Source organism: Phragmites australis, chromosome 11 (genome assembly GCF_958298935.1).
Source record: "Phragmites australis chromosome 11, lpPhrAust1.1, whole genome shotgun sequence".
In the NCBI taxonomy this organism is placed as follows: Eukaryota; Viridiplantae; Streptophyta; class Magnoliopsida; order Poales; family Poaceae; genus Phragmites; species Phragmites australis.
This window is the reverse complement of record NC_084931.1, coordinates 19454236-19466374: the sequence shown is the minus strand read 5'-3', so window position 1 is coordinate 19466374 and position 12139 is coordinate 19454236. Positions and strand designations below refer to the sequence as shown.

General features: G+C 39.2%; 1 protein-coding gene across 1 annotated transcript; it reads right to left on the bottom strand.

Annotated features, from left to right (window-relative positions):
* Positions 1-3460: 3460 nt before the first annotated feature.
* On the bottom strand, positions 3461-7549 carry LOC133885621 (DNA-directed RNA polymerase subunit beta''-like). Its single transcript, XM_062325352.1, is given in 2 exon segments — positions 3461-4221; positions 4224-7549. Coding segments are annotated over 2 exon segments (2310 nt in total). The 5' UTR covers positions 6133-7549; the 3' UTR covers positions 3461-3820.
* Between the last annotated feature and the right edge of the window lie 4590 nt (positions 7550-12139).

Sequence of the window (12139 nt, the reverse complement as noted above, 5' to 3'; positions counted from 1 at the left end):
TTAACATGCAAACACTTATTTTTTTTTATGTAGGGTGTATCTTAAAAGAATCCTTAAAATTTATTTCACTTCATTTAGAGTTTTATTAATGTCTCCATGATTTTTACAAAGTTCACAAGTATAAAGTGAACATGTTAAGAAACATCACTGTAATTAACTTTTACATGTCCACCATTATTTTTCCTACATAAAACATAGTGTAAGTAAACTAATAAAATTGGTTTCACTAATTTTGGAGGTTTGAATCATTTAGTTATGAATTAATCTAGTTGCAACACATTTACACAATCTTGCATGTTATAATAACTATCTCATGAGTTCGTGTATTTGTAAAAGGCATAGGATCATGTAAGAAGACTAACAAAATTGGTTTCATGATTTTTGGATTAGCAAATATTTAACTATGCATTTAACTAGATTTATCAAATACATTTTCTCACAGAAAATATTCAACTTTTTCATACGTATAAATACTTTTATCATGTAGATAATTCTCTATCTGCATGGCCAAATCAATAATTCAAGTCACACACTCCCATAATCCGCCTTATTTTCTTTCGTAAAATTCACTTCAAGTATTTGTATCAAAATACTTCGGAGTTGAAGAGAAGTATCCAAATGACATGTCTTATTTTACAATAACCCATGTTTGTAGCAATGAAATACCACAACCTACCGGATATGATATATGAAAATAAGAATTCTCTATGATATGCCTTCCCTATAAAGGACCCGAAATACCTTGCTTACGTATCATTGGAAAGTGCATTAACATAAATACGGCAGTAAGCAGAGGCAGTACAAAGGTATGTAAACTACTCTTTTTGCTGATCAAGGACGATCACAATGTCAGGCAACCTCGTCATATATTTGATCCCGCCGAGATATCTTTGCAAGGTAGATAATTTTCTCTTTAAGATTGCCACATGTCTTTTTGGGAGATAGTGGAATTTTCCCATCTTTTCTTCTGCTCTTAAGTCTCTAAATTGAGAAAGTCTAGTTTTGGTAATCGACCAATTCGTTAACATACCACTGAACCTCTTTTTATTAACATAATGACAATGAGATCTTATTGCAGCTGATGCTACTAAATCCGCTGCTCTTTTTTTGGTACCAACAATTAAGAAGCTTTTTCCCTGACTTGCTGCATCAAAAACTAAATCACAAGCTTCTGATAAAAAGCGAGCCGTTCTAGCGAGATTTGTAATATGAGTACCTTTATGCTTTGCCGAGATGTAAGGGGCCATTTTAGGATTCCATTTCTTAATACCATGACCAAAATGAACTCCCGCTTCTATCATCTCTTTCAAATTGATATTCCAATATCTTTTTGTCATTTTTTCCACACTTCCTTTTTTTTTTATCTTTTTTTCGTCTTACCATTACGGAATTGATTTCTTTTTGAAGATTAAGAAAGAGCCGAAATAGCTTGAAATAAATAATAATTGTTCCGATGGAACCTTCTACACTGTCTTCTTTTACTTATTAAAATAAAAGTTAAAAGATTAAAATACAAAATCTAAAATAAGACCTGTTAGCATTCTAAGGTCAAAAGTCTAGTTTAAATTAAATTAAAGTAAAAAAAATCTGCTTTATGTATCCTTAAATCGTATAAATGGGGGTAAATGGGGGTTCTGATGTCTCATAGAAATTGTTTGTTACGTCAGAATCAGAAGAAACTAATTCTGTATGGAGAAACAAAATATCTCTCATTTCCGACACGAATAGATTTTTTTTTGAATTTCGAAATAAAGGTTCTTGTCTTGTGGGGAACGATGCACAAATTTTTGGAATCCGGTACCAACAGGTATAATCCCCCCCAGAACTACGTTTTCTTTGAGGCCTTTCAACCAATCAATACGACCTCGTAGGGCAGCTTTTGCTAAAACTCGAGCAGTTTCTTGAAAACTTGCTTCAGATATGAAACTTTGGGTATTCAGAGAAGCCCTTGTTATTCCCAATAAGATTGCCCGATAATAGATCGATTCATCCAAAGCCCGCCCTGCTCGTTCTGCTCGCAATAGTCCTGTTAATTCCCCAGGTAAAAAAACATTAGACATTCCATCTTCGGAAACCCGTACTTTTGATGTTACTTGGCGTATAATAATCTCTATATGTCTATTATGGATTTGTACCCCTTGGGATCTATAAACCTTTTGGATCTTATTAACCAAAGAGATACGACTTTGGGCTATGGTTAGCTCAGCTCCAATCAAGAATCCCCAGGGAACCCCAAGAATTCTTGGTATACGCTCATTCCAATCCTCAATTCTCCTTTCGAGATTCGACGATAGTGAATCAATTGAACGCGCTTCGAAGATTTGTTCTACTTTTGGAAGACCTTGCGTTATATCACTAGATCTCAATTTTTCATATATAAAAGTAACTAACCTATCTCCTTTGTAAAGGATTTTTCCATAATGACCATGAACAGTTGCTCCTATAGTGGCCAAATAAGGCTTTGTTGCTCTTATAACAAAGTAGTCCATATTAACAATGAAAATTTGACCTCATTTTTTTATGTGCGATTTAAATAGACATACATTTTCGCAAATAAATGGTCCAAGGTGAATTATTGCTGATGTCTTTTCCCACGAGTCATGATGGAGAAAGTGCCAATTCAAATGGAATGGATCCAACATGATGTTACTGTCGAAATTCAAAATCCTTTTATTTTCATCTATTAAGGAGTATTTAAGTCCGTGAAGTACTTGGAAGGTTTGTTTCAAATTGTCAAAGAACAAGTATTTTTTTAACAAAATCTGATTATGCGTTAATAAATAGTAAGATGAAGAAAAATTTGATATACTAGGTACAATAGCGCCTAAGAGCCCAAAAATATCTCGAATAGGAATTCTAGGATTCGATTCTTTTACTGCATTGGGATATTTGGAATTCTTGAATAAACCAATTCGAGAACAGTTGGATGCCGACAAAATCATCAAAGATGGGTATTCTTTATTTCGATTCAACAAGGTGCCAATAGCTTCTTGATGTTGGCTAAGTGATTGAATCTTCGCCTTGGAATAAAAGGAATTGGTATTGTTGCGATCTAACCCATTATTGGGAATCGGTCCTGCACTTGTCCTATCATACCTTCTTCGTGTATACGAAATAGTGGACTTGACTAACTCAATTCTTAGGAAATCGCGAATCAGATCATTTGTTCTTACCTCAACAAGAGAAGCACGAGCCCCCTCTTTTTCTTCTTGTTCCCAATTCACTACTAAGGAAGTTCGAACGTATTGACTATTCATGTGATAAATTCTTTGAGTTAACTTGCTATTTTCATGAGAAATAAAATTGACAAGTCGAAGTTGGAGATTATCCTCTTCTTGCAGGAGATCTTGCGGGAAAAGTGTTGCTAAATTTCTCCCTTTGTCACTTTCATATGCGACTGCAGGTCGAATTGAAACAAAATACTTTTCCTTGCTTTTGAGAATTTTTTTACGTTGAACATAAACCCAATTTTTCCTTTTTTTTTTCATTCCTTATAATCTTTTTTTCTCTTTCTGGTGGTATCAAACTGCCACCTAATACCTTATCTGCCTCTTCAGGAAAATAAATATCTCCCGAAAAGATTTTGAGTTCCGTATGGCTTTTTTTTCTCTTCACTCGGACCAATCCACCTAGTCGACTTCTTGTATTTTTTGTGAGTTGTGTATCCACTCCAATAATACTATTGTCAAGTACCTTTAGGGATGAGGATCTCGGCAAGATATGCAGTTCCTGAAGAATGAAAAAAAAACCGATCTACTTCTTTTTGGTATTTTAGACTAAATTCTTTTGTTCCTCGATGCTCAATAAAACCCTCTTTTATTCAGATAGAATCTTCCTCTGGGCTCCCATATTCATCCTCTGAGTCTTCCTCTGAGTCTTCTTCTAAAGTCCCATATTCGTTCTCTGAGCCATCTTCAGGGCTCCCATATTCTTCTTCTGAGTCTTCCTCTAGAGTTCCATATTCGTCCTCTAGGGTCTTATATTCGTTCTCTGGGCTCCCGTATTCTTCCTCTGAGTCTTTCTCTAGAGTCCTATATTCGTCTTCTAGGATCCCATATTCGTCTTCTAGGGTTTCATATTCGTCCTCTAGAGTCCTATATTCCTCTTCTAGGGTTTCATATTCGTTCTCTGAGTCTTCCTCTCGAGTCCTATACTCTTCCTCTCGGGTCCGATATTCTTCCTCTAAGGTCCTATATCTAAATTTAACAATTCCTGAACCCCTTTATCTTTTCTGTATCGTGAATCGTCAAAATAAGCAAAAATAGTATTTCTACGTAAAACACCCATAAAGGGTATTTCAATCGAAATCCCCAAACAGGATATTAGCTCTTTCTCTTGTTCTTGATGATATTGTAATGGAATGACGAATCTATTTCTTCGCTTTTTCGCCAACAAATCCGAATTATCTTGAAGAATAGAAGGATAGATAAAATTCCAATGACTGTTGGACACGATTCGATCTGGCGTTAAATAATCAAGAATTTCCCTATCTTTTTTACCAAAAGTATCCAACAGTCTATGGATTACTTGATCATTAGGCATTGAGAGGTCAAAGATATATCTTCCGTCAACAGAAAAAGAATAAGTATTCATTTGATCTTGATCCTTGTGGAGCGAAAAAGATGCTATACTAGATCTGGACATACTTACTGACAATATCCATAAATGGCTTGTTTTTGGTAATCGACGAAGATTACCATATTGATATTCGGGCGCATGGTAAACATCAGTACTCCAGTGCATTTCCCCGTCTGATTCGGAATAAATATGCTTTTGTACCTTTTCTTTAAAATGCAAAGTGGACATTCCAACACGAATTTCCGCAATTACTTGTTCGGATTCTACATATTGATTATTTTGCACTAGAATCAAGCTTTTTAACGGAATATTCACACTATGTAGAATATCCTGACTCGGAATATTCACACTATGTAGAATATCCTGACTCTGAATAGTTACATGCAAGTCTATATAGCATAGAAAAGCAGGCTGCCCATGATGGGTACGTGTGGGGTGAACCAAATCTTCTTTGAATTGGATTTTTCCATTCGAGAGGGATCGTACAAGGTCGGCAGTACCCCCTATGAATACTCCACCTGTATGAAAAGTTCTTAATGTTAGTTGAGTCCCTGGCTCCCCAATTGATTGACCCGCAATAATACCTACAGCTTCCCCCAATTCGACCAGACCGCCATGAGTGGGACTCCGCCCATAACATAATTGACAGATCCAAGATGTGCTCCGGCAAGTAAAGGGGGTTCTAATATATATTGGTTGTGCTTGAAACGGTTGTGCTCGAAAGGCAGTTATGAATCGAGTGACTAATCCAATTCCAATATCTTGATTTCGAGCAGCAATGCATCGTGAACCCATATATATATCGTCTGCTAATACACGACCAATTAGTGTTTGGACAAAAAGTTTTTCCGTCATCCCATTTTGAGGACTCACAGAAATACCTCAGATAGTACCACAATCTCTTCTACGCACAATAATATGTTGAACTACTTCAACAAATCTACGTGTAAGATATCCAGCATCTGCTGTTCGTACAACAGTATCTACAACCCCTTTGCGGGCTCCGTAGCAGGAAATTATATATTCTGTCAAAGAAAGTCCCTCACGTAAATTGCTTTGAATAGGTAAATCAATCATTTGTCCTTGAGGATCTGCCATTAACCCTCTCATACCTACTAATTGGTGTACCTGAGATGCATTTCCTCTGGCTCCTGAAAAAGACATTAGATAGACTGGATTAGAAGGATCCGTTATCCGAAAATTCGAATTCATTTCTTGTTTCAAATATTCACTTGTAGCATACCATATCTCAATGGATTGGCGTAATTTTTCTACCGCGTGTACAGCCCCATAATAATAGTGTTTCTCCAAAAGAAAACTCTGTTGTTCCGCGTCTTGGACTAACCATCCTTTAGAGGGTATTGTTAAAAGATCCTCGATTCCTAAAGAAATCGATGTAGTAGTGGCTTGATGGAAGCCCAGAGTCTTTATTTGATCCAGTATATGGGATGTATATCCCATTCCGAAATGATCTATTAATCTGCTAATAAGTCATTTCATAGCAGTTCCTTCTATCTCTTTATTATGAAAGACCAGGTTGGCCCGTTCCGCCATACATAAGTACCCCCTTTTTTGGCTGAGTAGGATTCGACAATTGCTAAGTAGGATTCGACAATGGGCCTGAGTCAGTGATTCGAAAACATAATTTACTCCCTTTCCTTAATCTCAATCTGGATTTGCGCGGCAAAAAAGATGGCACTAGCGAAATCGGAATGCCCCCCGAAAGGGGCATCGCCGAATCTAACTTCCTTGTTTAGATAGTGTATGAATAGGCCCGACTAAATCCTTGTATGGCTTCCTCTATTTCTCTAAAAAAAGAAATATGACCAAGAGTGGTTCGAATGTATATAGAACGGATTTCTTTTTTTCTATTTCCCACTATTAAATAGTGGGCATAAATCTCATGATAAGTCCCAAAAGCTTCATATTGAACTTCAATCGGAACTTCTCTTGACCCAATGACGCGTTGATCTAGTTTCCATCAGAGCCACAAGGGACTGTTTAAACCGATTCGTTTCTGTCTATAAGCTCCCAGTGCATCATAGGAACTAGAAAAATGGGGTTCTTTATCTTTCATATACTTATAATAATTATTATTATTGTAATTTACTTTTTTATTTGGATAGTTTCCGCAACTATTATATCTATTTGCACAAATACCTCGACGGTTTCCGATCGTTAATACATAAAGTCCAATAAGCATGTCTTGGGTTGGCACGCAAATAGGATCTCCAATAGCGGGAGACAGGAGATTCATATGAGAAAACATAAGTAAACGGGCTTCCGCCTGAGCTTCCAAGGATAAAGGTAGATGAACAACCATTTGATCCCCATCAAAGTCCGCATTGAAACCCTTACACACTAATGGATGTAAACAAATAGTACACCCCTCTACTAAAGTGGGTTGGAAGGCCTGTATGCCTAATCTATGCAGGGTAGGTGCTCTGTTCAACAGTACAGGATGCCCCCGCATAACTTCTTGAAGTATTTCCCATACAATAGGTTCCTTTTCCCAAATTTTCCTTTTAGCAATCCTGACATTAGAAGTAGCACGTTTCGTGATTAAATCGCGAATTACAAATAGCTGAAAAAGCTTTATTGCTATCTCTAGAGGTAATCCACATTGATGTAAGGAAAGTGAAGGACCCACAACAATGACAGAACTCCCCGAGTAATCGACTCGTTTCCCAAGCAGAGTCTCGCGAAACCTCCCCTCTTTACCCTCAATTACATCTGAAAGTGACTTGTATACTTTATTGTGACCATCCCTCGTCGGTTGCCCGCGGGACCCACTATCAAGAAGTGTATCCACGGCTTCTTGTACCAATTTTTCCTGGCACATTACTAAATCTGCTAGAGCTAATTCACTTCTTGTTAATAGATAGGCAAGGTTGTTGTTCCGACGGATAACTCCCTTATAAATTTCATTAATATCCGAAGTCACTTCTTTATCCCCAAACCTATAAACAATGGGTCTCAATTCGGGAGGAAGAACCGGTAATAAGCACAAAACCATCCATTCTGGTTCTACATTTGTTTGAATAAAATGTTTCTCCAATTGCGTGCGTCTAATAAAAAAAACTTTTCTTATTCGTCTTTTTCTATCTTCCCATTCATCTCCACTATATCCCTCGTCTTCCAATTCTTTCCATTCAACCAAGGAATTCTCCATAATAATTCGCAAATCCAAATCTGCTAATTGTTCTCTAATAGCACCTGCTCCTGTCGCAATTTCCCGATTCTGAAATGTTGCAAAGCCTGGGGTAGAAAAAAAAGGAGAAATGCTGTGGTTACAGGATGAAATTTCATCTTCGAATAAACCTTGTAATCGTAAGAAAGTAGATTTTTTAGCGCTGGGCCTAGCAAAAGAGAAATCGCCGTATACTAGGCCCTCCAATTTCTTAAGGGGTTTATCTAAAAGATTTGCGATATAACTAGGAAGACCTTTCAAATACCACACATGAGTCACTGGACATGCCAATTTGATGTATCCCATTTGATATCTTCGTATCTGAGAATCAACAAATTCTACCCCGCATTTTTGGAAAAATCTTTCCTCTTCGTTTTCAGCTACGCTCACTCGAGAATTTCCACAAGCACAAATTCCGCTTTTTATGGGTCCAAAGATTCTTTCGCAAAATAATCCATCTTTTTCTGGTTTATCAGTTTTATAATGAAAAGTGGAGGGCCTTGTGACTTCGCCAACGACTTCCCCATTAGGTAGGATTTTGTTAGCCCAAGCCTTTATTTGTTGAGGGGAAACGAGTCCAATTTGAAGTTGTTTATGTTTATATTGGTCAATCATAAAATAGAAATAAGAAAAGATTTATATTTATTCCGATCAAACATCCTCCCTATTAATCTGAAAGTTCTTCTCAGATACAAGGAAATGGTTCAGTTCTAGAGCCAAAGATCGTAGTTCTCGAACAAGCACCCGAAAATATTCTAGAGGATCCTCGTGATTAGGCACTCTTTTTCCCCAGATCGTAGCATTAAGTATTTCTTGGCGAGCTATAAAATGATTAGATTTATAAGTAAGTATCTCTTGTAAAATATGAGCAACACCAAATCCTTCTAAAGCCCAAACTTCCATTTCTCCTACTCGTTGTCCCCCTTGTTTGGCTCTTCCTCTAACGGGTTGTTGGGTAACAAGTGAGTAGGGCCCAGTAGAACGTCCATGGATTTTCTCATCAACTTGATGAATTAATTTTAAGATATAGGACTTCCCTATTAGAACAGGTTGTTCGAAGGGATCCCCTGTTCTTCCATCAAATATTCTGCTTTTTCCCGGGTACTCGGGTTCAAATACCCATGGATTTTTTGTTTGTTTACTGGCTTCATATAATTCCGAAAACACAAGTTTTCTTGAAGCCTCTTGCTCATATCTCTCATCAAAGGGTGCTATTCTATAATGTTTCTTTAGCAGATCCCCTACTAATCCGAGCGAGCTTTCAAATATTTGTCCCACATTCATTCGTGAGGGTACTCCTAAGGGATTGAAGACCATATCAACAGGAGTTCCATCTTGCAAATAGGGCATATCTTGCCTAGGCAAAATTTTGGAAATGATCCCCTTATTCCCGTGTCTTCCAGCTACTTTATCCCCAACTTTGATTTCACGTTTTTGTAAAATATATACACCAACCATTATGTCGAGGGGGTCCCTCTAGATCCATTTCTTCTATCTAAAATAAAAGAATTTTGCCAAAATAAAGTAGTATTTCCAATGTTGCAGGGTATGATTGATTAATCAATCTTTCCAAATCTAATCTTGGTTCGTTAGAACCATATAAGCCCATACCCAGAACTCCGATTAAGAAAAAATGGACCCGTCTGTAGTATACAAAAATGTTACAAGGAAACCAACAAATTTGTTTTACTTGATTTGAAGCTCAGATGAATTAGTTATTATTTTACAAGTTTGAGTTGTTTTTTGGTTTTTTTGTTGAACTTCACTAAAATGCGAAGAATGCGAGCAATTTTTGAAGAATTTGATCGGTTTTTGACATGGTTTGAAATCCAAAGAATGCTATCAAATATTGGTGGAATTCGATTGAATATTGATGAAACCGATCGAATATCGAGACCCTGATTTGAGCGAATTTTGCCTCGGTCAACTAGGTTTGACCACACGAATTCGTTCAAATTTTTTGAAATTTCGCTCGCATTTCTCGCATTTTGCGAATATCGGTAATTTGCTGAGGGTCGCATTTTGGTGCTCATTCGAATTTGTGAACCCTGGTTGCTGCGCGCGGAGCGGCCAGGGCAGGCATCTACCGTTAGCAATTAATACCATAAATGTAACTCAAGCCCCCAAGAGCATCCTCGATCGGAGGACTACTCTACCTGCCTCCGTAAAAATAGTTTTCACCCATTTTACACACCACCCGTTATATCCCATACGACATCAAGGATTTTACAACCATCAAAGATTCATGGTATAGAGTTAATTGATAAATAGTGAAGTGACATCTCTGAAGAGATACATTCCCATAGCAACATCTTTGCGACACGTATTCCATCCTAAGCATGCTAGATATCAAGGCGTCGTCTGACGTTAATATAGATAACAACAGGTAATCCTAGAGTTATATGTATTCTGGATGATGACATTTAAGGCATGATAATTGTTAGATAGGATTAACTACTACAAACAGTTTAAATAGCGCAATACATAGCACATGCGATAATAAGTCATGTTTTAAGTTGATCGATTAAATTATTGCAAAAAATAGGTTCAATATGATCAAGGAGATAGGACTTGCCTTCTCCAAATTCTTCCTCTAAACCTCGGTCGTAGTCAGGATCTTTCGAGCTCTCCATGAAGTCTTCCAATTCTGCAAACGCGACTACAAGCAATATCGAACTATACTAGAGAAGAATCAAATAACACCAAATGGAAAACCAAATGATCCCTAATGGATATCACACTGTGATAGAAAGGTAGATCTCAAATTTAGGTGATTTTAGACGAAAGAATCACTGAAATCGGAGTCAGAATGGAGAAGTTATGACTCTCGGAAGATTTAATCTAAAATTAAAGCAAGAAATTACCAAATTGCACTATTCATGGGTGGGTGCACAGATAGGGCCCACTAAATAGTAGTTAGTGGGGTCCACTGCACAATACACGGATTGGGCTGAGATGGTCTTGGTTTTGGGCCTGGGCTGGGCTGTATAGTAGTCTATGTGGGCCAAAGGTGTTGGGAGACACCATTGTGGCTTGGGTCAAAGGTGTTAGGGCCGGTGGTCTATGCGAGCATGGGGTTCCATTTTGGGGTCAACGATGGCAAGCAGCCACCGAAGTGGGTATAGTCGATGACAGAAGACAGCCATGGTGGCGGTCATTCCGTAGTGGACGGAGGGGAGGAATGAGAGGGGGACTCGGTCGGCTAAGGGCTGCTACACGTGTGGCGCGACGCGTGGAGTCTAGTTGTGGGGTTCATGGGTCGATGGCTTGGTCGTGGCCCAACCAACAGTGTGCGGTGGAGGTGCGATGGCGCTCGGCCACCGCGGATAGGCGTGCCAAGGTCGGGTCAAAGGGAAAACAAAGCGTGCATAAGAGAGAGGCGGGATAGGGGAAGCTCACCTTGGGGTGGTTTGGTAGAAAGGAGTGTTGTAGTGGTGGCTCGACGTGCGACCAGTTCGGGTGGTGGCCGGAGACGAGGAAGAAGGAGGTGCGAGCTCGAATTAGGTGGGGAAGATGCACCAATGCAGGTGGGAAAGCCGTGTGCGACTCTTCTCCTCGCTTCATGTAGCTTGACTTAGCTGATTTGTGCTCGGGCTCACCAGATTTTAGTGGCAACGGCGAGGTGGGGAAAAATGAAAGAAAGGAAAAGGGAAGTCGATGCTCTATTTATAGTAGAGAGAGAGAAGCAGAGAGGCAGTGCGGCGTGGCATCGCGTAGTCCCCGAGTGAGCAGGATGACGGCGAGGTGGTGACCACCATAAACCGCGCGGCATGGCTACTTTGCGTCGGCCATGCATGTGCGGTGGGTAGCGAAGTCACGGGGTGTCAGGCAGCTTGGGCTACGTGCGAGGGAGCTGAGAGAGGAGAGAGAGAGAGAGCGCGGAGGTGACATGGAAGTTGGTGGCATCTTAATGGCGCTGTTGGCGGTGGCGGGACAGCGCAACGGCATGCGTGGAGGAGGAGAAGATGGGCGTCGGTGCGGACCACGTGTCAGCCAGCGTGAGGGTGCAGGCGTGGGCACATGCAGCGCCATGGACTGACTCGTGTGGGAGCTGGGCCAAGGGAGGTGTCGCGGTGGCCTGCTCATGCGGGCAGAGGCGGAAGGAAAATCGGGTTGGCTGGGTCGGTTTTGTGGGATGCACAAGGAGAAGAGAATGGATTAGGCCTGGGGAGAAAAAGATAAAGGAAAAAGGAAAAAGGCGAAAAGATTTTGGAATAAATTCAAATGGAGTATTTGAATTTTGATTTGACTTTGGTCTTGGCATTAATTCAAATAAGTGTATTTGAATTTATAATTTGAATTTGGACCTTGAGATCTAGGAGAGGATTTGAATTCAATTGGATTTGAGCCGAAAAGAAACTAAGAATGGAT